General features: G+C 43.4%; 2 protein-coding genes across 5 annotated transcripts; both read left to right on the plus strand.

Annotated features, from left to right (window-relative positions):
- Positions 1 to 10,395: 10,395 nt before the first annotated feature.
- lrrc3ca (leucine rich repeat containing 3Ca) lies at positions 10,396 to 11,670 on the plus strand. Its single transcript, XM_018741961.2, has one exon. The coding sequence runs from the start codon at positions 10,399 to 10,401 to the stop codon at positions 11,191 to 11,193; it is 795 nt and encodes a 264-aa protein (XP_018597477.2). The 5' UTR covers positions 10,396 to 10,398; the 3' UTR covers positions 11,194 to 11,670.
- A 6,744-nt stretch (positions 11,671 to 18,414) lies between these two features.
- On the plus strand, positions 18,415 to 25,342 carry LOC108928061 (26S proteasome non-ATPase regulatory subunit 3-like). 4 transcript variants are annotated; one of them, XM_018741833.2, is made up of 13 exons: positions 18,415 to 18,740; positions 19,360 to 19,550; positions 20,044 to 20,181; positions 20,303 to 20,439; positions 20,918 to 21,108; positions 21,259 to 21,362; positions 22,040 to 22,154; positions 23,163 to 23,282; positions 23,611 to 23,714; positions 24,161 to 24,316; positions 24,474 to 24,524; positions 24,967 to 25,035; positions 25,123 to 25,342. In XM_018741833.2, the coding sequence occupies exons 1-12, from the start codon at positions 18,557 to 18,559 to the stop codon at positions 24,985 to 24,987; spliced, it is 1,512 nt and encodes a 503-aa protein (XP_018597349.1). In that variant the 5' UTR covers positions 18,415 to 18,556; the 3' UTR covers positions 24,988 to 25,035; positions 25,123 to 25,342. The 4 variants fall into 4 exon arrangements, 3 of the variants coding, with proteins under 3 accessions (XP_018597349.1, XP_018597347.1, XP_018597348.1); XR_001965649.1 differs by having other exon boundaries at positions 24,474 to 25,035; positions 25,123 to 25,142; XM_018741831.2 differs by lacking the exon at positions 24,967 to 25,035.
- The last annotated feature ends 991 nt before the right edge of the window (positions 25,343 to 26,333 follow it).

The raw sequence follows: 26,333 nt of genomic DNA on the forward strand, positions 1-26,333 counted from the left end.
TTCCTGAGACCTAGAGTAGATCAAGATATCGCCAGGTACACAAGCACACGCCGGTGCGGAGCGTCCAATCCTCCTCCCGGAAGGGAAGATCAGCCTGGATTTGATGGTGCAGGCCGTTCCGGAAGCTTGCCAGAATTCCAGTCGTTGTCCTCTGTTAGAGTCTGGAACTCCAGGGAATAGCCATAGACCGCTCGCCCTGCTGGATTTTCATCAGACAGTCACCGGTGGCGCGGGCTGAGAGTAGATGGTCAAACACAGCTTAAGACTGTTTCCGGAAGTGCTCGTAGGTGGTGGGAACATGCCTTCTCCGGACAGCCGTGGCCCACTCGAGCGTGGGTCCGGTCAAAAAAGACATCAGATATGTTATTTTATTATCATCTGTCTGTAATACATGTGGCAGGCTGAAGAACACAAGCTGGCACTGGAGGAGAAAGCCCTGGTAATTGTCGGGGGGAACTTTTGTACCTTTCGGGCGTGGCCAGCCAGGGGTCCATTGCGGGAACATTCGTGCCGGTCGTGGATGACATTGGATGTGGTGCAGGAGCGGCGGCAGCTCTGGCTGGCTCGGCGACAACCTTTTCATGGAGCACCTGCATGGACGTCGTGGTCTGCAGGCGCTCAGTCTCCGATGGGTCCATCGGTAGGCGGAACCTGATCATAACCGTTTCCAAATCCAAGTTCAGTTCTTTCATCCCACATTCTCTTTTACCTGAGGTATCAGAGTATCCAGGGGTACAGCTGTTAGAGCAGCTTGGTGAGTAGCAGCATGCAGCTGAGGGGTCTCTAGTGCTGCCTTTCTTGCAACATGAAGTGATTTCTCAGCTCCTGCCAAATAACTTTTAGGCCGGATCTTGAATTTATGGTCAACGTGGCCAAGGCTGAGTTCTCAGACTTGGACAATAATATGATTTTAGGATGACAGAGAGGCTTTGAACTATTGATGTGAGGCCACACTGCTGACATCTGACAGACTGAAAGGATGGAGTCCCTTCGGTGGAGGCTTAACTCAGATATAAATGCGCTCATTACTACTCAACTTCTACAAAGGCACTCAATATTTAAAGTAGTGAAGTAGCTCAAAAGGGCAGAAGGTGTCCGTTGATGGAAGCCTCTATTGCTCTCTCTCTCTTTCTCTTCCTCTTCCAGTGCATCTAATGGGAATATAATTGTGTTTTCTGCCTTTTGTTCTGCATAGGGGTGTTCTTTCTATTGATCTAAACCATATCAGATTTCCCGAGAAAGATATGGATTTCGATAGAGTCAAATGATCTTCATCTGTAGCGCAATGGATCTTTATAAAAACGATTTTGCTCGAGAATAAATTGCATGCATTTTTGTTCTTGAAGAAAAAGGCAGTCTTCAAAGGAGAATTTTAAAATAGGACAGTTAGTGCAGTCACAGCATCATGCCAGCTGAGTCACAGCATTTAAACCATTTGATAAAGGAAAAAACAATTTGACAGGACAGGAAACTAATTTAGTATAGCACAAATTTTTCCAATCTGAAAGTTTTTGTCTTTGAATCTTATTTCTTTTCAATTAGAATCAGACTGTCATTCAACACCCAACTGTAAAATTAATATCTAGAAGTGAATCTAAGGGAAACCCCAGAATGTTTTGCATCCATTTACAGTGGTGGTTCTTAAATTCATATTGTTTTTAAAATATGGCATATTCCGCCAAATACTGCTATTGTATAGAATGCTTGCAAAACAAGAACAATAAATTAAAAACAGACACGGTCGTAAAACAGAAACGGAAAGTTAGATAGTGGATAAATGCTGGTAACTTTAACTCATCTATTTAAAATTGGAGGAAGTGCCCTTTTCTCCTGCCACCGACAAAAGGTTTTTGCTCCACTGAAAGTATCTAGCAATTTTAACTAAGCAGTAAAATAATGAAGTTTTTTCCAGGGGTGCCTTTCTAATAGAGATTTTTTTTTTATTGCATTTGACCCCCCCCTTGTGCAAAGTTTCCCTTCGACTATGGATGAATCATGACTTTCACACCACCACCCCGGCTATAATGGTAGCGGCTGGACCTTCATAGTGGAAAGCGGTGGGACACATGTAAAGCCCTGTCAGGCACCATCCTGCTGAAATAATAGCAGCCAGCAGATTAGACACAATTAGCAATCCCAGTTCCTGAAAATAATTGTATCTCAGTGGTGTCCCAGAGCTGCAGTTTGAGGTCAGCGGACGTTGACATTTACAGAATTTATGAGACTATTCTTCTTCAGTGCCATTTAATTTTTCTGGAGAGGATAATTACCATATAGAAGCCTAGTCTGTAAGGTACAATATGTAGACTTATAAATAAATTGGCTATTTGTTTTTGGCATGCAACAAATTACAGGAATTTCTAATGAGATGTAAACGTTTTGCAGTCTTAACCCAGAAATGTTAATGTTGGTTGACTGAGTAATATAACAATAGTAATATAAAGTAGCAATACACACACACACACACACACACATTTTCAGAACCGCTTGTCCCTTACGGGGTCACGGGGAACCGGAGCCTACCCGGCAACACAGGGCGTAAGGCAATAGTAATATAAAATTATCTTTATGCTCTGACTTCTCTCTTAAGAGTAGTAGGATCCAGTAATGACCAGCCAACAAAAACCCATATTAGATTAAATGACATTATTTTTAGTAAGATGGTCTCAGAAGCCAAAAAAAAAAAAAACACAAGGAACATCCTTAATTTTAAAACAACTGATATCTCTTACTGATGCAAACTCTCACTCACTCAGGGTCATGGCGGTTTGAAGCCTGTACTGGAAACAGAGTGCAAGAGCGTGTAGGTTATACCCCTGGACATTCAGTCACTCACACATACACACACTATGGAAAATTTAGGGTTACCAATTAAGATGAAACATATCTTTAGACTGTGGGAGGAAACCAGAGCACACAGGGGAAACTCACGCAAACATGGGGAGAACATTCATTGTGCTGTAAGGCAGCAGTATGACCTACTGGGTCACTATACCACCCCTGACAGATTTTTTTTTCCCGTTAAACTGGAAAATATAAATTATTATTACACAAGCTAGTCCCTTTGTGTAGGGTGGAGTCCTTTAAACACACACACACACTTTCCGAACCGCTTGTCCCATACGGGGTCACAGGGAACCAGAGCCTATGCAGCGACACAGGGCGTAAGGGGGAGGGGACACACCCAGGACGGGACGCCAGTCTGTCGCAAGGCACCCCAAGCGGGACTCGAACCCCAGACCCACTGGAGAGCAGGACCCGGTCCAACCCACTGCGCCACCGCACCCCCCCATCCTTTAAACAATAACACATAATGAGTTTACACAGCAGAAACAACTGCTAACCGCTATGTACAAGCCTTGATCATCCGATACACCCATCAGGACTGCTATGCTCTTCCACATCTGCGCACCTGGTGGTCCCACACACAAAAGGTAAAGCACAAAGGTTCTTGGTTCTGGCTTCGTTGTAGTGGAATGACCTCCCCCTCTCACTCACAAATGCTGATTCTCTGTCCACATTTATAAAGGGTCTTAAAACTCACCTTTTCCAGACTCACTTCACCCATGATCTCTTAAGTTCATTCCACCACATCGGACCCAGAACTGAGAACATTCATGCTTTTTGCCTTGTGCCCAGAATCGTCCTCCTTCCAGAGGTCATTGGGCAATGAAAGCCACCAATGGGGGGGGGGCACGTCTTGTGGAGTTGGCATGTTCACCCACAGTGTGTGAGTGATAGAGAGAGTGTGTTCCACTGATGTATGGATAAGTACACACACACACACACACACACACACACACACACACACACACACACACTTTCAGAACCGCTTGTCCCATACGGGGTCATGGGGAACCGGAGCCTACCCAGCAACACAGGGCATAAGGCCAGAGGGGGAGGGGACACACCCAGGACGGGACGCCAGTCCGTCGCAAGGCACCCCAAGCGGGACTCGAACCCCAGACCCGCTGGAGAGCAGGACCCGGTCCAACCCACTGCACCACCGCGCCCCCTATGGATAAGTAACTTATTGTAAATACTGTATGTAGCATTGTAGGTTACCTAAGGTATGGGCTGATAACACTACATTGCGTTCATTGGAAGTCGCTTTGGAGAAAAGCGTATGCTAAATTAATAAATGTAAATGATTCTGGATCCCCACACGTCCTCGACCACGAGTATTGCTTTGCCCCTCAAGCTTCAACATACAGATCCAGCACTTGGGTCCTACTTCCGGTATCTGGCTCCTGCAACAATTTGTAAGAAAATACCAACTATAATTTTCTTTATGGCTCACATTATATAAAGGGAGATGAGAGGTCAAAGTGCCATAAAGATGCAATAATAAGTCAGCATATGTCTGTCATACCACTTGTTGCAGATACACACATATGTAACCTATGTTTACTGTACACATGACAATAAAATCTTGAAAGGAAAAATATCTTCAAGGATTCGTGGTATAACACATTCGACTCCATGACAATGCTTCTCTTTTTATGTATCCTTTCTCTATGAAATGCAGGAACTGAAACCAGCAATTGCCATGGTGGCATTTCAGCTTAATAGCCCACATTTTCAACATTAAAACCTTCCTTTTGACAGTGTTTGTTTCCATGAAACTCATAACTCCTGCTGATCTCAGGTTATCTTTTTCTTTTTTTTTTTTTTTTTTCTTACATTTATTCATTTAGTTGATCTTTCCCTAAAGCAACTTCCAGGCCATCCATGTACAGTTATTTTCAGCTGTGTAATTTTACTAGAACAATTTATAATAAGCATGTTGTTCAAGAGTACTGCTGCTGGAATTTGAACCTTCTGGGTTGGGTCAGCAGGGAACAGCTTTAACTATTACCCCCACCACCAGTCCCTTCGGTGTTTTGTATTCATAGAAATGCAGGAGTTATAAAGTAAGCATTTTTGCACAGTTTTTCCCTCTTTCCCTTCATACGTTCACTTAGCTGCGACCTTAACAACTTCATATTTCTCATCAATCTGTAATATATACTACTAATATACATGATCTGCTGCATAACTTATGTTACTTCACAAGAATTTAATTTCAAAATCGACTACCGTCGCCGTTCATATTTATATTTATATTAACAACCATACAATCTCCCAGTAATCACAGCAGCAGTCATGTTTGAAAACAAAATTCCAGGCAGAAGGGCGCATTCTGTTCCGTGTCGATGCTCACGAGTAGCGGGGCTCCGTCGGCGTAGCTATCAATAATCTCACATTCCATTCCTGCCAATTTCCGATCGCTCCCGGTGGGTTTGCCGAGTTTAGCGGTTGCGTGGAAACGGGAGTCAGTCAGCGCGGCGCGAGCGCGGCGCGAGCGCGGCCGGGTGCGTTCGCAGGCGCCGCGGGGAGTCGGTCGCGCGCTTCTCTCTCAGTTGGCGCGCGCGGCGAGCCGAGCGGTGCCACGACGGCGGCGGCGCGTGACCACTTCAAATACTAATTTGCTGTGGAATTCCGCGTGGAATGAAGAAATTATTTAAGGAGGGTCGAGTGACGAGAACTGGCAATTTCACCGGCCACTACGCGGCAGGGAGAAAAAAAACAGAAACGAGGCGGCGACACCGGCGAGAAATTCATTGAACGCGCGGCTCGAGAAGAAAAACCGCAAGAAGTTTCTTTTTTACAAGATCCAACCACACAGAATGTTTTTTTTTTTCTCAATATGTCACAAACCGGTTTACCTTTTTTTCCATCTCCTGTGGATTGATATTAAAAACGCAGAAAGAAAATCTAAATAACAAGATAAAAAAAACGGAACCCCAGGAACACTTATTTTTTTTTTGGGATTGTGACACCAAGTACCCCTGCGATACCCTAACCCCGCACAGAAAAGACTTGTTATTCAGCAAGTATATTATCTGGGAACGATATTTAGCCCCCGGTTCTTTTCTTCTGCCCGGTTTATGAATGTACGGCGTGTTGTTGTTTACAGGGAGCGCCTGTTGCACGGAGGAGCTCGGTGCATCATCGCGGGTAAGGAGCAAAACACACACACACACACACATACCTGATCTATTTCACTGTCTATACAGTTAATTTCACCAAATTTAAATGCTCCATCACCTGGTCATATATAACTATTTTTTTTGTTTGCAGGCTTCTGTTCCTGTTCAGTACTCTCATTAATACTAGTCATAATATATATGGAAGTATGCAGAGATTTGTGCGCGCAAATGCAAAAAAAAATGCGTCCCTCCTCCTATTAATTTAATTAATATGATCCCCCAGCCGAGCGCCGCCTGGAATCGATTCAAGTCGACGTGAAAACAACGAACCGGACTTGTTTTGTTCCTTTTTCTTTCGAGAAATTACCATCTCTTCGGCTTTGTGTGCGCTTCTGGGTGTGAAGTTGGACTCCAGCGCGGTTCTTGAATGGGTGACTAATGTGTGACAGCTGCACGACCCTGTCACTGCTTTTATTTTTGGATCCCAAGTGCAGGTACACTTCAGTCCAGACATATCAATAGAACTCATTCAATACAACACTATAGTATTAATTTCTGTGTAATTTGCAGTTTTGTAGGGCTAGGAAGCTTCTAGAATAATGTTCAGTATTTAGGAGTCGGTCAGTGCCTTGCCCATGAGGCTTGTGGTGGCCGGATGAAAGGTGGGCACACCTCACATTCCCATTCATGTCTTCTGTATGAAGAGCGGTGATGCCCGCTGGAGACTGGAGACGTACGAGGTGCTACGTATTTCTTGTCCTTAGAGTACGTTGAACTATTGACCAGACAGCCGGAATGAGCCCGGCATTGGTTAATTAAAATGAATAGAAAGACCGTGCTGAAGATGAAGGACGGGATGCAACAATGACTCGATTATCCCGGCTGTGTGTCTTTTGCCGTCAACCTTGGCCTACAGGCTTGCGCGTTTTGGCCGTTCTTTTACCACCACGATAATGTTAATAATTCATTTTCTGATGAAAAAAATTGCCCGTTTCAGTAAATCGATATATAGAAAACTACATATTTGATTTCATTTAAACATTAAAACAGTATGCATTTTAAGGTCAGATAAAGAGCAGGGGTTTTGATAATCCTTATCTTTTTCCTTCACACGATTCTATGAATAGAGCTAATTATGTTGGTGACATTATCCTGAGCCAAAATAGCCCTTGTCCATGTTAATAGGCATGTTTCTGAAAGGCCTGATTAGGATTATCAAAGGCTTTCTCAAGCTCCATTATCCCTCAGCTCTCTGTTGCCTCGACATCATGTGGGGTTGTGATTCTGCCAGGGCACGCTGGGACAGTGCAATCCCGGACTCCCTGTTCCTAAGGGCTCTCCAGGCTACTCTGTTGCCCTCTTTAAATCACTGCAGTGATTTCCTTAGAATAATATAGCTTTGCCATCAGTCTGACATTGGTTGCTGCTAACACATTAACGGCAGCATCGCTGTAATCACATTGCTTTAAATGTCATAGCAACGGTGCAAGAGCATTTCAGGTTTATATTTGTATACCCTGCAACTGCATAAACATTTGAAAATAGCTCCATTACATGAACATTAATAATACTTGTCTGAAAACATAAAGTTGATGTAATGCACTCGTATTTTTCATTGAGGTGTACATCACTTTGGAGAAAAGCATCTGCTATATGAACAAGTGTAAATATTAATGTAAATAATGGCCAGTCCTCCAGAGATACTGATTCCAAAATATACATTTTTTTTTCTGAACCGCTTGTCCCATATGGGGTCGCGGGGAGCCAGAGCCTAACCCGGCAACACAGGGTGTAAGGCTGGAGGGGACGCCAGTCCATTGCAAGGCACCCCAAATGGGACTCGAACCCCAGACCCACTGCAGAGCAGGTCCCAGCCCAACCCCTGCGCCACCAAACCCCCTCTTCAAAATATTAATTTAAAGAGAAAATAAACCAAAGCATCTACTCCTCCAGAGAAAACCTATAGTGTACTGTGCGCTATGTAGTGCTGAAGTTAGATTGTCAGCACATACCACGTTTCTCATTTAATATATATATAAAAAAAGCTGAATTTGCACGCTTTGCTGACACCATCACATTGGCAGGTATATTTTATATCGTTCATTCATTCATTATCAATATCTCCTTGGCCAGCATAGGGATGCAGTTGTCTAGAGCCTGTCCTGGAAGCATAGGGTGTGAGAATAGGTGCAATCTGGACAGGACAATAGTTCATTGCAGGGCAAACACATACTCTTTTCACTCATATATACACACATTATGATGTAATTTAAAGTTACCAGTTCACCTGAAACGTACCTTTCGTCTTGAGGATACGGGAAAGAACACACAAACTCCACACAGAACGAAGCCATATATCAAGCCGCAGCTCTGATGTTTTCTCCAGAGCCACTGTTCTACCATCTTTTATACTAAATAAAAATATTTCTCAGGAGACAGGAACTGTGAAATAGTTTGACACTGTGTAAATGCCTTACATTCTCTTTAAAACGTTACCCACGTGTTTTGCCCGTTTTGTCTTTCTTTTTTATCGCTTCAACGTTATCTTTTAATTTCTTCTTTTTCTGCTCTTATTGATCATGGGTGAACTGTCTGTGTCAACATTCTCCATTCCACCCCATTCTTGCTTGATCTATCCCTCTCTCCATCTTCTCTTCCTCTCATCTCCTGTCGTGTTCCCCCTCCTCCTCGCACCCCACCTCCTCACCCCCACTCACTCTCGGTAAAATGTCAGGACAGCGTGCTGTGTCATGAAAAACCTGGTTCCAGAGTAACAGAATGTTACTTATTTAATAACATCTCCTTCATCACCCCACTTCACTGCTTGAGTAAGGCACCCAAAAAGGGTTTGGTTTTTGTTTCACAGTAATTACAAATGATGGATTAACATCTCATCTTCTTGTGGGCACACCGTAATCAGCATTGACACGGCCGTGTTAATGTTTGCTCTGCGTAAGCAGGCAGGTGCTTCATCTTTCCTAGAGCTGTTAAAAAATTATTATTCCCTGGCATTTCATCAATTTTTGAGCCACAATGAATGTTATTTGAAGCATTCTTTAGACAATACCCCATTATGAGATTTTAGTAGGTGCTTAGAGATCGATTTCAATTTCAGTCTCCATAAGTGGATCATCTATAGTCTAAAGTCATTTTTCAGGAGGGCCAAAGCCAAATTTGCCTTTCTAGTTTCCCACCGTTTGCAGCACATGAATATTAAAAAAAAAAAAAAAAACAGCATGGACTGAAATACTGATGAAGACAGCATATCTTGGTGAACTTTTTGAAAAATCTCAACAATGGATCTTAGCGCTGCCTTGTTTTCTTCAGTTTCCTAAAGATGATTAATAACTTGATATCTGTTTGTTGTGTTTTTCAGGTGTTCATGATCTTTGATATGATGTTGACAAAAGGTTCACCTCTAAAAACAGATGCTTTGCTCACAGAAACAAGTTGTCTTTCAGTGTTCAATGCATGGAATGGTCTTGGTTCTAGCTAGATTACATTTATTCACTTAGCTGATGCTTTTCTCCAAAGAGACTTACCCTGTTAAGGTTACAATTTTTTACCCATTTAGACAGCTGGATAATTTTACTGGAGCAATTCAGGATGAGTACCTTGCTTACAGGTGCTATAGTTAGAGGTGAGGCTTGAACCTGCAACCTTTGAGTCCAAAGGTAGTTGCTCTAACCCCTAAGCTACCTTCTTTTTTATTTCACTTTAGTTAGGCTGAACAATTGTAATTCCTACAGTAAAAAGCCACAATGAAGTCACAAATTTGAATCAGAACTAAAAAGTGCTTATTATTCTTTTTCATTATAAATATCCTCAGTCTTCCTGCACTGGATGGCTCAGCTGCAATACTGGTGAAAAAAAAAGAAAAAAAAAGAAAAAAAAAAAAAAACTCTTTAAAATTCTCTCATGACAGAAGAGACCTGTATTATATTGATTTTTCACATAGCTGGCACATAAAATGGGGCAGAACATTCAAAAATTGTCATGCATAAAGCACTAACAGCATTTTGCCCGCTCTAGCCTGCGCGGATTCGAATGCGTGGATATGCGTGGATCTTCCCACAGCTGCGCAAACTCAACCCGTCTTTGTTCTGCGCAGTAATGAGACGGATAGATCCCTGCTGCACCATCATAGCAATTAAACCAGCTAGCCTCCATCTGTGCACAAAATAACACACTCTGCCTCTTTAGCACTGTGGCCATCAGTCACAGAGATTGTTCTTATAAGGGAGAAATGATGTGGATTTCCAAGAATGTAATTAGCACTGTGTCAGTCATACATTTATTCTATGCTTTGTCTTCCCTCACCAGTTTGCAGTAGGTTGACCAGTGGGAGAAGAATTTGACGTGTGCTCTGCCCCTTTTCTTGGTGGTGGGGGGCCTGGTCCTCCCAGGAGCATGCCGGTATCCCACCATGCCGCTGCTGGCAGACTGGCTGTTGCGCCACTCCGTGGTGATGTGTCTGCTGCTACACAGCCTAGTGCTCATGACTTTCTGTTTCCATCACGCGGCCACCAGCTGCTCCAAGAGGTGCTACTGTTCGGAGAGCGAGGTCGGGGGTAAGACTGTGCGCTGCAGCAACCTACGGCTGACGGAAATTCCTCAGGACATCCCTAATGACACCCGGCGTCTCTACCTGGACTTCAACCTTCTCACCACTGTCCCCACCAACACCTTCCAGGAGCTCTCTTTGCTTAGAGAGCTGGACCTCTCCCACAATGAGCTTGCCCAGCTAGAGCCCGGAGCCTTCCACGGTCTGGCCAGATCCCTTCAGCTTCTGGATCTCTCCTCCAACAAGCTCATGTCTCTCAATCCGGAGGCCCTCGCTGGCGTGCGGGCTCGGGCTAATCTCACCTACAATCCATGGCACTGTGACTGCAATTTGCAGACCGTGATGCCCCACCTCGACTTGGAGCCCGCCTCGCTGGCCGGCATTGTGTGTCAGACCTCGGAGCCTGAGGATGCGGGTGCCCAAGGCACACCTTTCTTGCTCGCCAAGGACTTGGATCTTTGCGTGGTGCTGAAGAAGACAACGGATGTCGCCATGCTGGTGACTATGTTTGGCTGGTTCACCATGGTCATCTCGTACTTGGTTTACTACGTGCGACATAATCAGGAGGATGCTCGGCGCCACCTGGAGTACCTAAAGTCCTTGCCCAGCAAGCAGGGCAAGTCAGAGGAGTCTTCCACTGTCAGCACTGTAGTATAGGGGAGCCCGATGAAATTCAGCATCGGGGACACGGGTGCAGAGCCTTGGGCCTGAGCCAACGCTGCAGGCTGGAGGCAGGAGCGGCTAAGCATGGTTTACCTTTGCACTGATGGGGAGGGTATAGTGGCTGCAAGATGTCATGTAGGAAGTTGTGGGTTATCTAATCCAAATTAATAATTCATCCTGGCACGGCCAATTAAGATCTCTTGGTATCTGAGCGGGCTGTCTACTGCATGTGCTCAGGGAGCTAAAGTGGAGACCTTAAGAATCCCATTTATCTACTTGTGCATTCTGCTCGATGCACCCTTTTACCAAGCCCTGTAAAAGACAGATTGCGGTCCCTCAGTCAACACCGAACAGCAATAAACATTGAACAACCGCAGGAAAAATAAACCGGCTGAATGAACTATCGGCGTAACCCCTCGATATTTACTTCTTCTTTCACGTAACGTGATCATGCAGCGTAGGGACAAAAAAATGGCAGACGTCTGAATGGGAGATATATAATTCCGTTCACATTTTCAGTTAATTTCAACTTTAATTTTTTTTTTTTTTTTTTTTTGTCAAATGCAGTGTTTGTAATACATTTTAACATAAAAATGTAAGTTAAATAAACATAATGAAATCCTCGTTCTTGTTAGCGTCTGGATCGACAAGCATGTAGTGGCTGGTGAAGGGTTTTCCGGAATGTTACTTTTGCAGTTTTCACTCCTGCGAGGCGCAGCACGGTTTAGTTTTTAGTTTAAACGCTGCGCCTAATCTTATTGATGTAATGTGCGTGTTAGATCAGTGCAAGTAAAGAATATGATGGTTAGATTATTTGGTTATCCATCATTTTCACAAGAGTTCCTCATCCTCATTAACAGTTCAAAATCGACACCGTAAAAACTGCACCGAGACTCCCTCACTTGTATATAAAGCGAAAACATGTTTTTTTTTTTTTTTTTTAAAAAATTCAAACTATTTCCAAGACACAGAATGGCTTTTTAAAGGGAATGATTTTCAGTATACCGCACTGAAACAAGTCTTCCATTCCTCTCATTTTTGTGGCATTTTTCACGTAACGCTCTAAAAAGGCACTTTATTCAGCTTCATTCAGTTTGTGGCAGTAGAGCGTGAATTAATATTTAATGCTCTAACACACTCCGGCATCTGATGGAAAAAGTCTTTCTGATCCCAATACGAAAAGCCATTCTGTGACGCACGAGTGAAAGGTCTGGACAGGAAACCCCTCTATGCCCTCTTGGCTCTCTTGTTCCCTCGGTGGAAATAACAGAGGGTCTCACCCCTAAGCTTTTTCTCTGCACGGAGAGCAGAGCTGTGAAAATTATTGTGCGGATAATGCCGCGATTCTTTTCCGCGACATATCGGCACACGGTGACAGCGAGAGGGATTCGTGCTTTTCGCAGGCCTTTTATTTCTGCTGAGAAATTCTTCTTGCCGGCAAACACACACTACATGTTTGTATGTGTGTGTGTGTGTGTGTGTGTGTGTGTGTAGAGTGGCCCTACGTTCAGATCCTTATGTTTCTGTGGACAGGTGTCAGGGCAGAGGCCGCAGTTACCAGTGCCATGAAGAAACCAGAAACACCTTCTGGAATTACCTGAAGACAGATGGCGCGTGTTTTTTCCACCCCATAACCTTGTTCTGGGAGGCTCCCTCCCCTTTGCTCCTCGAGGAAGTTGTTCAGCTCGCAAACAGTTCGCGGCTGTGCTAGAACGTTCCTGCGAGGGGTTTCTAAGAGCGCCTCGGCACGGCATCGGGAGCAGGAGTTTGGTCGACGCCAAATCCGTCAATGAAAAAGCAAAAGCGTCGTGTGGAAAATGACGTCACGATGACGGAAACCTTTTCCCATTTTCACACTTCATACTTTCACTGTCTTGAGGGACTCCTCCGTGCCTGCGTATACTCTTACCCCGGGATCACGCGTGTAAATTATATTGGCTTTGAAATCGGATTCAGGGCGCCTTCCGTCCTAAAGGCTTGCTGCATCTTGATCGGGTAAAGGCTAGCATTACAGTGTCAGCGCGTTGGGGTGGTGATGTCCCAGCACGCTGTCACTCAAAGTTAACCGGTATCTAATGCATGGAAGCACTTAATGAGCAGACAAAAAATGCTGTGAAGCAGCAAAGCAGCACCGGAGCATGTAGTTCTTAGGGAGGCTGGCTTCTTTAGACCGGAAACAAAGCTAATATCTACTGAAAAGAAGAAAAAAAAACTCCATTATATTATGATATGATACACAAACACAGAAACCACTTGTTCCAAGTGGGGTCGCGGTGAGCCAGAGTCTAACCCGGCAACACAGGACACGAGGCTGGAGGGGAGGGGACACACCCAGGACGGGACGCCAGTCCATCACAAGGCACCCCACCCGGGACACAAACCCCAGACCCACTGGAGAGCAGGCAGAGACCAAACACACTGCACCACTGCACCCCCCTGTGTTATGATACTTGTGCCATAATTAATTACCCCTAAGGGGGGTGCAGTGGGTTGGACCATGGTCCTGCTCTCCGGTGGCTCTGGGGTTCGAGTCCCGCTTGGGGTGCCTTGCGACGGACTGGCGTCCCGTCCTGGGTGTGCCCCCTCCCTCTCCGGCCTTACGCCCTGTGTTACCGGGTTAGGCTCCGGTTCCCCGCGAGTCTGTATGGGACAAGCGGTTCCGAAAATGTGTGTGTGTAATTACCCCTACCCCAGTCTTAAACATATTGATTTAATTTAACACTTTAGATGAATCAGCGTGTTATAACAATTATGACGGACAGCTGCTAGCATAGTGGTTAGAACTGCTGCCTTTGGACCCAAAGGTTATAGGTTTAAATCCTGCCTTCAGCTGTACTACCCATAAGCAAGGTACTTACTCTCCATTACTCTAGTAAAATTACCCAGCTGTATAAATGGGTAAATAATAGTAAGTAGCTTAACATTGTAAGTTGCTTTGGAGAAAAGTGTTGGCTAAATCAATGTAAATGTATTCAAAAGTGAATACATGTGTTAAATTTAGATCTGATACAAAGAGCAGGAAGTCTATTCTCAGCTGTACACCAAAAAAGACTAAATCTGCCTTTCAGCTTTACTTTTTTGTTTTACAAAAATACTGAATAAAGGTTGGTGAAACAATTGTGAAGTTCTGCCCAGTATAGCAAATGACCCAAGGCTTCCTTTAAGCGGAACAAGCCAATAAATTGTGCATGATGGTATGTCAGTTCTTCCCAAAGGGACTCAGTACCATCTTTTGTGACCCAGTTCTCATGCAGCGCCGTGCAGGAGCTCTACCCAGACTGCGACACCTAGCAGGATGAGATCTGGGGCTGTTTGCGGCTGCTGCCCACCCGCAGCGGCATCCTGCCCTGCACCGTCCAGCAGGAGCAATAAGGACCGAGTCGGTGGCTGAGCGAATGCTACCCAGGTTTCTGTTGTCACTTCCTGCGGCAGCCTCAATCCCCGTGGCGACCTGTCTGATTTTCTGCTCAAATTGGCTTTTAGGGCTTTTTCTTCCCCCATCACTGGAACAGAATCCACAGTCTCTGTTCTTTTCGCTCTGCTTAAATGACAAATAATTGCAGCATTCTGCTGCTCAGAAGACACTCAAGGACATTCCTTTTGTGTGCTGTCTGCTGTCTGTGTGGCCATATAATGGGCTGTCAGTGTAATGCCAATTTATTTTTTTTTGCATGCAAGGTATCCGCGACCCTATTAGGACAAGTGAGATGGAAAATGGATGGACGGATGGACGGACGGACGGATGGATGGACCGATGGATGGACGGATGGATGGATGGATAGATGGACTAATGGATGGATGAATGGATGGATGGATGGACGGATGGATGGATGGACGGACGGATGGATGGACCAATGGATGGATAGATGGATGGACGGATGGATGGACAGATGGATGGACCAATGGATGGATGAATGGACAGATGGATAGATGGATGGACGGATGGACGAATAGATGGACCAATGGATGGATGGATGGATGGATGGATGGATGGATGGATGGATGGACAGACAGATGGATGGACGGACGGATGGACGGATGGATGGACGGGCGGACGGACGGACGGACGGATGGATGGATGGACGGATGGATGGATGGACGGACGGATGGACGAATAGATGGACCAATGGATGGATGGATGGATGGATGGATGGATGGACAGATGGATGGATGGACGGATGGATGGATGGACAGACAGATGGATGGACGGACGGATGGACGGATGGATGGATGGGCGGATGGATGGACGGACGGATGGACAGATGGATGGATGGATGGACGGATGGATGGACAGATGGATAGACAGATGGATGGATGGATGGTATCCTTGTTCCGACATGGTCTTTTTCTGCATTTGTTCATTCTGCAGACAGAAAAAAAAATTACAAAGCTTCTGATTAAAACATGCCGGTTGACTACAGTTCGAGTGAGCCGTGCATACGCTAAGAGAGCGTAATGTTTTTCCATTCTATTTCACTTCCAGCCCTGGTTAGTGTTCCTTTCCTGTTGACATTTTTGCACTGCCGGAGTTTACAGCTGGGTGTGGCTCAGCTGAGCACCGGTGCAGCAAGCAGCTCGACGTTATAGTGGGTGAAACGCAAACAAGTCAAGCGGGGGGTTTCACTTGTAAAATAACACCATTGTTCCTTCCACTTAAGCTGCAGTTCATTCAAATTTGGGGCCAGCTCGCCTTGCAGTAGGGGCTGAGCGGGGCGCTGTCTCGGCTCCCTCCCAGACATAGTACACTGGTGTGAACGTTACCACTGCGGGGTAATGGGACACAAAGGAGCAGATAGAATGACACATTCGATCTAGCAGAGCACGGCCCCAAACCCGATTGGGTTGCAGATTAAAATGTCTCCAGGAGGATCACCTTGGGAGGGCTCGGTCTTTAAGTGCAAGGACGTAGGTGAGAAAGCTTCCTCTTTCTGTCTTTTCATGACTGACTACCTCCTGGTCTTTTTTTGCCCCCCCCCCCATCCCACCCAGCAGGTACACTTTTGCAGTTGTTGTTCAGTTCTTCTTCACACACATGCAGTCTTCACTCTCATACCTGAATTTTGCATTATGAACACTGTCAAAACTCTTCTTTATGGTCCTCTTGGTATAACTTATAATAGCTTTATTAATCCACCTAATGAAACTGCATTCGAGGTATCTAAATGAGTGGACACAAATGATGTGAATATTACATTTACATTTATTCACTTAGTAGACACTTTTCTCCAAAGCAATTTCCAACTAACTCTATGTAGTGTTATCAGCCCACACACCTTATTCACCGCGGTGACTTACACTGCTAGATACACTACTTACACTGGGTCACTCATCCATACATCAGTATAACACACTCTCTCTGTGAGAACCTGAACAGCATGTCTTTGGAGTGTGGGAGGAAACTAGAGCACCCAAAGACTTACACTGCTAGATTCACTACTTACAATGGGTTACTCATCCATACATCAATGGAACACACAAACACTTTCTCTGTCACTCACACACTACAGGTGAACCTGAACAGCATGTTGTTGGAGTGTGGGAGGAAACCAGAGCACCCAAAGACTTACACTGCTAGATACACCACTTACACTGGGTCACTCATCCATACATCAGTGAAACACACTCACTCTCTCTGTCACTCACACACTATGGGGGAACCTGAACAGCATGTCTTTGGACTGTGGGAGGAAACCCACGCAGACACAGGAAGAACAGATAAACTCCACAGACTGAATGGGATCAAACCCATGTCCTCTCAAACCACCCAGGCACTGTGAGGCAGCAGCACTACTCACTGTGCCACCGTGCCACCCAAATTATATTACATTATATTTTATTATATTATATTACAGCTAATTAGGCAAAATAAGATCAAATATAGTCAAACACACATGCGATCACAGCTCTATTTTGATAATAATGCAATAAGACTGCATAAATGCAATGGTATTATCACGAAAACCTGTTTTTATTTTCGAGTCACTGTGAGAAAAACAACTTATCGAACGTAACATTTCGAGCGCAGTCGCCCGGAGAAAAATATTTGAGTCATCCCAGCTCAAAGGAAAATGTAACTCCTAAATTAAGGACCGAGGAACAGAAAACAAAAGAAGCAGCTCCAAGGAGGTCAGTGGTGGAGATGAGCATGGCAACAAGCTTTCTCTCTCTATGACTCCCCACGGCAGTGCCTAGTCAGTGCCGGTCTAACAATATCTGAGCACAAATACTGGACTTTAAAATTATATGGCTCTGTTCATGCCCCCTTGGCCACTCTTGCTTACTCTGTTATTCACCGTGAGACACACAGACGCAAACACATGCACATACACCTGCTGGCTTCGTGCAGGTAAAGAAAGCCCACTTTGTGCTTTATTTGCGGCGGACTCATGTTTTCAATAGGGAGCGAGAGGCCCATGCTGGAGGGGAGAAGATACAGCTTGAAATTGCTATTCCATTTCAGAGGAAGCTCTGATCTATTTCTTTCATTTCCATTCTCACTGCTACACATGCCAGTACTCCGCCTGTTTCCATGGAAACCACTTTTTCTCTCCTTTAACCCCATCACTTACTTTGAAGTCTAACTATGGTTCCGATTATGCAACTGTATGCGTACAACTTTTCGCTGTATGTTAGTGTAATAATGCGATACGCAGGCCAGGTGTGTTACTGCGGTGTTTCTTGTTTCACTCGAACTCCGCGTTCAAGAGATTGGACGTTCCTAACAATACAGAAGCCACCCCAAAATCTATCATCAGTTTTGACTATTTGTAAATTCAGTGACACCTTTTGACATCGAATAAAGCGCAACAACTTTTCCTGTATCGGTTTCATTCTGCTCAATCATTCTGATCAATTCATATAGATCATTATAGCTAAAAAGAGACCTAGTTTTAATTAACAAAGGAATGTTTGTTTTTGTTGCTGGTAATGTTTAGAAGATCCTGATTACTCTGCAATCTACAGACAGTATGCATCTTCTTCTAGTTTTTTGACCCACGACATGATCTATGGTTATCTCCATAATAGAAAAAAAAAATCTGTCATAATGAATCTCGGGTTCCTAAGTGGCTAAATGTTACAGTCACCTTGTCTACTTCATACATTCTGGTCAATTCATGACTCACTCTATGACCACGTGACTCGATCTGCTATCGTTCAGTCTTGCCTGAATAGGCGCTTGTTTACACTCGCCTGTATCCCACAATGCTCTTCGCACCTCCATAGTTGCCAGTCATTCTCGCTGTTTGTGGGCGCAGAGAAGTTTATGGAATAATAGACCGTGGCAGCCTGTGGCTGTGTAACGGTGCATAAAAAATAACTGTGTACTAAGTTTTCTGCCTTCTAAATACATTTAAGGATGAAAGAAAGCGCGTCGAAGCGGCGGGAGAAGGAAAAGGAGAAGGAGAAGGAGAAAGGGAAGGAGAAGGAGAAGGGCAGAGCTGAGCAGCCGGGCCCCGAGCCCGTTGATGTGGAGATGCCGGAGGAGGAGGCGGGAGCGGCGGGGAAAACACACCGAGAGCAGGACACCCTCACACTGGAGGGTAAACGCCGGAGATCATCATTCATCATGCATCCAGAAATGCTGGGATTTTCAGTGTTCAGCTGATACGAGAAATTCGAGTGAAACACAGAGTGACTCTGCTGCAGCAGGGCTGGTGCGGCTGCCAGCTGATACTTAACGAGAATGTAAACATCTCTGTAGAGAAAGACATAACCAGACAAATGACATGATCTAGTCGTTTTATTTTGGAAAAAAAGGTGTATAAATATTCTCTTAGACTAGTTTATGAGTTGTGCTGGATGATGAGTGTTGCCATCTTGTTGATCTATAGCATTTTTAATTTAAAAAAAAAAGGATATTCAGGTCATGTATTAATGATGCTGCAGCTTTTGTTTTAGGTTGTCTTTTAGTATTTGTGTTCAAGTCGGGAAAGGGGTTGGTTATTCAACTCTTTAAGTTAAGCTGTGTAACAAACTGAGTTGTAATTGTCCATTGTTTTTTTTATTTTTATGCTCTCTTACAGCATGGTATTCTTACTGTATCAATTCAGGGTTAATATTTTGATCAAGGTTACTACAGCTGGAGTGGGATTCAAACCTGGTATCTTTGCTACCATTTGTGGCTGCTTCTCTGACATGGTCTTTCCTCCTGTCCTTCAGACATCAAGGAGCATGTGAAGCAGATTGAGAAGGCGGTGTCGGGGAGAGAGCCCCGCTTTGTCCTGCGGGCCCTGAGGGCGCTGCCCTCCACAAGCCGCCGGCTCAACCCCAATGTGCTGCACAAGGCCGTTTCTGGCTTCTACACAGCCAACACTGCTGGGAGGGAGTTCCTGCTGAGTTTCTTGGAGGAGGTGGGTCGTCGTTACAGAAGACCTTTCCTTTCAGCCAGTATTATCACCTATTTATTTTTGGTCATCTAACTATTGTTATACGAGCAAGTAATATCAGGAAAGTATATTTACATTTACTTATTTAGCTGACTGTTTTCTCCAAAGTAATTTAACATATTAGGTGATTTAGTTATTTACCCATTTATGCAGCTGGGTAATTTTTACTAAAGCAGTTTAGAGTAGGTACTTTGCTCAAGAGTACTGCGGTTGGATGTGGGATTTGAATCTACAACCTTTAGGTACAAAAGCAGCAGCTCTAACTACTATGCTACCAGGTGCCCCAAAACACAATATCAGTGTGTTTTCTAACAACTCTGCAAGTTTAATCCAGTTCTAGCTTGCTTTTTTTTAGAGATGGTTTCCTCTTGCTGTGTTTACAGATTGATTGCACAGAATTGACATAATGCTTTACTTCCAACCAGTGTCTTCTCATGTATGTTTTCTATTTCTTAAGCCAATGGACACCGAGGGTGATGTCCAGTTCCGGCCCAGGTCCGGCAAGGCAGCGGCCACCCCTCTGTTGCCCGAGGTAGAGGCCTACCTGCAGCTTCTACTGGTGGTGTATCTCACCAACAACAAATGCTACACAGAGGTTAGTGTAGTGTAATTATCTCATGTGAGGGGGGGTCATTTGCAGTTTTATTTTATTTATTTTTTTTTTTTTGGGGAGGTTTGCAAAAATGTAACTTTTATCCCGTCTTTACTCTCTTCAGGCCAAAAAGGTGTCTGATGACCTCTTGCAAAAGATTAGCTCTCAGAACCGCCGGGCACTGGACTTGGTGGCAGCCAAATGTTACTACTACCACTCTCGTGTTTATGAGTTTCTCAACCAGCTAGACACAATTCGCAGGTGAGCTCTCTCAAAGTGGTTGGGTTATCAGGTGGTTTACACTGCTTTCTTTGCTGGAGTATGTATATATATATATGACAGATGTACAATTAGGTTTCTTAAAACTAGGGTCAAAATTCCTTTGCTAGAATCACATGATAACATTACTCCTATATTTTAGCACTTTCATAATGACCCTTTGAAGGTAAGTGTGAAGTTCCTATTTAACGGAAAAGACTTATTAAAGCAAGGAAAAGCCTCCCACGAATACAATCTGAAATTTTTACTTGAGTATATAGAAAATGCTGATTGCTTTTCATTCGGTTCACATGCATCCATTGTACATGCTTTTATTCAAAGCACACACACACACACACATTTTCAGAACCGCTTGTTATTACATTTACTCATACAGTGTAGTATTTTACTGGAGCACTGAAAGCCAGTGTGGATTTTCCAGTGATGATAAATCTGTGATCTCCACTGTTTTGTTTGCTAGTTTTCTTCACTCTCGCCTGCGGACAGCTACCCTGCGCCATGATGCAGATGGCCAGGCCACACTGCTCAACCTGCTGCTGCGCAATTACCTGCACTATAATCTGTACGACCAGGCTGAAAAGTTGGTGTCAAAATCAGTGTTCCCTGAGCAGTCCAACAACAATGAGTGGGCCCGTTACCTCTACTACACAGGTCAGCAAGTCTCCTATTGACATCTTATTTCCAGTTGGTTGTTGTATTGTTGTTGCTCTTGTATTTTATGTAAGATCTAACTTGAGGGCAGAAGGTTTCGAAGTGTGTGTGTCCTGTGTGTAAAAGGCTAACACTCAGTATCTGCCTCAGGTCGCATCAAAGCCATCCAGCTTGAGTACTCGGAGGCCAGAAGAACCCTCACCAACGCCCTGAGGAAGGCCCCCCAGCACACTGCTGTTGGTTTTAAGCAGACTGTTAGTATTCCTGAGTTGAACAAATGTGCTGCTCTTGCTTGTGACAAGTTCCATGGCAACACATCTGGTTTATAATGCGCTCATTTTTTACATCATTACGTATCTACGGAGTGTAACTATTAGTATTGAGTGAGTCAGTATAAGCTAACAAGATTCCCTTGTTCAATTAAACAGCTTTTAATAACAGCTTAGCATTGTGGTAAACACTGTTCAAATACACTGACAATGGCTTCTCTTGTTAAGAATTTAACTTTTTTCAATTAAAAAAATGCATATTTTCAATGTTGTAAAGTTCCTAATTGTAGCAGACTGAAAAGCTGAGCGGATAGAAAAATGCACCTGAACAGAATAGGAGTGTGGGACCACCTTAATGTGAGCGTTGGTGATTTTAACACTAGCAGTGGTGTAGAGGTAGAGTTACCATAGAGACGAAAAGTAAAGATAATGAAACGACAGTAGCTTGAACATTATTGTTGCATGAATTGGTCAGCAGTCACCAATAAATGGATTAAAAAGCATTTTTATTCTGAGACAGTTTAAATTGGTGCTCATGGTGTAGATCAGAGTTAATATTAAAGTAGGTCCTCCACAGTTTTTTTTTTTATCATTATTGTGTCCAAGGGTTCTACAGAACCTAACCTAACGTGATGATGCAACTAACACTTCCATTGTTGCAGGTACACAAGTTGCTTATAGTGGTGGAGCTGCTACTTGGAGAGATCCCGGACCGGCTGCAGTTCCGGCAGCCCTCACTGAAGCGCTCCCTCATGCCTTACTTCCTGCTGACTCAAGGTATGTTTGTGGCACCACAGTCGTACTCAAATTAAATACATGGGTTTCTCACCTTATGAATGGGCTGGAAGTCTGTTCAAAACTTTATTTGTTCATAAATCCAAAGTCACTCATCATTAAGTCACAATCAGTAAAGGTTTAATAACACAGATACCACAAGTATGTATAACCTTTGTTATCTTCTGGCAACTTTCAAATGTATTACCTACTCAGTCAATAAAAGATTCATAATACAGGTGTATTTACAGGCTATGTAAAAATCTTGGCTATAGTTAGAACAAAGAACAACTAACAGAAATGACTAAATAAAAATATATAGTTGCCACATACTCCTATTCATTTCACACTGTTGACGGATTCATTCTACAAACACGTGCAGTGTTATTCACAAACATGAGATCAGCTGGAACAATTGTGTGAAAGGAGGTAAGTAAAATGCAGTTGAGTAGAATTTTGCTCATGGACACAAATCACCAGGTTTTTGCGGTAAGGGAGGTTGGTTTCTTTTGCTGCTCACATCTTTAGATTGCATACTCTCCCCGTGTTTGCAATCTTCACACTCTTAGCTGAATCCAAAGCTACACGCACAGCTGGGAGTTATTTGTGTTACAGGTGGTTCTACACTTTTACGCTTACAGGCGTTTTGCTGCCAGCTGGATGCAGAAATGTAGGTTGCTTTTGGTCCACAACAAACAAATTTTTGGAAAATAGATAAGTGAAGAAACTACAGCTGAAATTAAATGGGCAAATATATCCTTGAAAAATTGTAATTTGAAAGCTTATAGCACGAGGAAACTGTGCATTCAGATAACAAACTGTGGTGCTACATTGTACTTAATTCCATCATTTCAAATAATGTTAATCTGCATATAACAATCCAACTTTAACATGATTCAGCAGTACAAAACTGGCTGGCAGTTACAAATCCAAGTTCACAAACTCAGTCTACAGCTTTTTTTATGTCTGTAAATGTGCGCAGAATCTTTTTGTTGACCTTATTCTCTGCAGCTGTGAGAACTGGTAACCTGGCCAAGTTCAACCAGGTCCTGGACCAATTTGGAGAAAAGTTCCAGACTGATGGCACCTACACGCTCATTATCCGGCTAAGACATAACGTCATCAAAACTGGTGAGGAACAGCTTCTGAGACCAAAGGAATGCAGTATTTTCCAGCAAATAATGTAAAGCCTTATTAAAAAGGCAGTCTAAGTCTTAGCAGCTAGTAATAGAATGGTTGCAAACGTTGAGGTCAAATTAGATAAGGTTCAAGGATCTTGTGCCTGGAAGGCCAATTGTTGTATCCTCAAAAAAAAAAAAAACTCTTAAAACAGAATTGCTTGAATAATTGCACAGCTGCAAAAAATTAGTTGCGTTTCACACTAGTTGAATGCAGTGCGAGTGGTTATGGATTACAAAATGGAGACTAATAACGCTTTTTTTAATGTCTCTTTCACCAGGAGTGCGCATGATAAGCCTGTCATATTCGCGCATCTCGTTGGCCGATATCGCTGTCAAGCTGCAGCTTGACAGCCCTGAAGATGCTGAATTCATTGTTGCCAAGGTACCTGAGAAAGATTGCCATAGTCCTCTCATTTGCCCCTTACAATCATACAGCTCTGCAGCTGTTTTCTCACGCAGCTCAGTGTCACGTGGAATACAGCGGTTTGTTTTAAACTGGGAATTTTCCATTCTGGTTGTGAATTAAGTCTAGGAGGATGGGGATTTCAGGACCTGAAGGATGTACTTGATGAGATGTCATGTAACTTCTATAAACACGATAAGAAGTCAGGATTTTCCAAAATGAATATGATCCTTAATTTTTTTTTTTTTCCTGTTGCACAATCCTAACGACTTTCATCACATTTAGTCAGTAAGCGATTTGGTTCTTGCTGTGCGATAGATATGCTCTCTGAAGCAGATTTGGGTCCATTGGAAGTTTATTGAATGCATTGATGCAGAGTTTGGATTTGTCTTTAACTCAGTTACCTTTGCCTTTGTGTGTCTCAGGCAATCCGAGATGGGGTGATTGAGGCCAGCATAAACCATGAAAAGGGCTATGTCCAGTCTAAAGAGACCATGGACATCTATGGCACCAGAGAGCCACAGCTAGCTTTCCACCAGAGAATCTCCTTCTGCCTAGACATTCACAACATGTCAGTCAAGGTAAAAAAAAAAAAAAAGTCTTTGCACGTTGTGTTGTAGTTTGGGTTTAATGTCGTCTCCATAATTCCTTTTGTGTATTAAAAAAAAAAAAAAATAAAGTTGTGAGGTGAGTAAAAACCACAGAGAAAGACATTGCTGACACATCTTTCTTTCACAGGCAATGAGATTTCCTCCCAAATCATATAATAAGGACCTTGAATCTGCAGAGGTATGGTTCCATTCCCCCCCCCCCTCAGCTCAGCCCACCCTCTAACTTTGTGGAGTCGCCCCACGAGGAATAGCGTGGTAGTGAGACATCGTAGGAAGCTCCATTTAGCAATTACTGTATTTAGGATTGTTCCACACACTTAAAATGTATTGTTTTTCTATCCACCCAGCACTGCTGCAAAGAAACCTTGATTTAATAAAAGATAGTATAGTTAAGGAATAGTTTTTTCAAGTTGTACATGGCTTTTTACCATCTTTTACAATGTTGGATACAAAAGTTTAAAAAGTGCAACTTTGTCAGATGGCACCAGAATGTCTTTCCCAGATATAGGCATCTTATTAGTCACACCCCAGAAGTTGAAGAATGCCACAAGGTGGCAACATTTTGCAAAAGATGCAGATGGCTTTGGTTATTCAGTTTGAAGTGATGTCCCTACTTCCAGAGTAAATTTTCATTAAGATAGAAGATGCATGAAGAATAAGGCACTGTCAGAGAGCTAGGGTTTTAAAAGGTATGTAAAGATATAGAGCAATATTTGTTTTCTTACTTTATTTGAGGGTGTTCTCTGACATTTGACAGTGTATGTGTCCCTGCTCAGGAGCGTCGCGAGAGGGAGCAGCAAGACCTTGAATTTGCCAAGGAGATGGCAGAGGATGATGATGACAGTTTCCCATGAACCTCTGGGAGGAACAGCCAAATAGTTTTTTTTTTTCTTGTTTTTCTTCATGCATATGGTTTATGTCTTGTAATTTTTTTGAGATTGCGTGTTCAAATTATATCTTAAAAAAACCTGTTTGTGTGGCTAATTGATTTGAATGGTCATGAAGTTGAAAGAAAAGAATTCATAAATAAAATATACTGTATAATGTTGATGCTACCAGGTTAATTATTGCTGTATAAAATACTCAAGAGTATGTCAAAATGTTAGTACTAAGGAAATTAAGATCACATTTAATTCATTTCAAACCTGTATCAGCTTGATTCCTAATGAACTCAACAACTTTGCTCATTTTCACTGGAGCAATATGGAGTCTACCATGAAAGCTACACTGTTTGGAAGCTTCTCACATTGTCTGTTCATGATGTACGATGAGCCCTCACCTTGGTGTCAATCCATCAAAGGCTACAGGGGCAGTAGGCAGCGTTGTGGCTGCTGTGTGTAGAGCCAGGGTTTGCAGGTTTGAATCCCAGCCAGTTATGCCCTTGGGCAAGGTGCTTATCCTAAATGGTTAATTTAGAGATTTCTCTAGCTGATTAAATGGGTAAATCACTGTAAGAAACCTAACACTGTAAGTTGCTTTGGTGAATAACGTCAGCTTAATGAATTAATGTAAAAGGAATACCTGGCTTTTGCTGAGCAGTTTGAGGAAGTTTTTACTAGCAAATTCAGCTCGTCTCTTACCCATGCAGTGGTTTATTCTCGCATTAAATCAGCAACAATTGTTCCAGTACTCAATCAATCAGCAATAACAAGGTTGGATTACAATTGCCTGGTCACACTGACTCCTATAGTTGTGTTTTGAAAGATGAGTCATAGTCCAAATTATGGTTTGTATTCCTGCCACTTTGCATAATGGATCAACAGAGGATGCAGTTCCTGCTGCACTCCATACTGCTTTGACTCATGGAAGGCAAAAACATGATTTAGCATGTTATTCACTGAGTATAACTCTGCTTTGAATGAAATGGGAACTTTCCTCAATGTCTCTTCTGTACTGGATTGGATTGGATTTCCTCCCCAACAGACTCCAGGCAGTAAGGCTTGGAAATCACACCTCCTCTACTCTGACTCTGAACACTGATACACCA

The sequence above is a fragment of the Scleropages formosus genome, chromosome 25 (assembly GCF_900964775.1).
Source record: "Scleropages formosus chromosome 25, fSclFor1.1, whole genome shotgun sequence".
NCBI lineage: Eukaryota > Metazoa > Chordata > Actinopteri > Osteoglossiformes > Osteoglossidae > Scleropages > Scleropages formosus.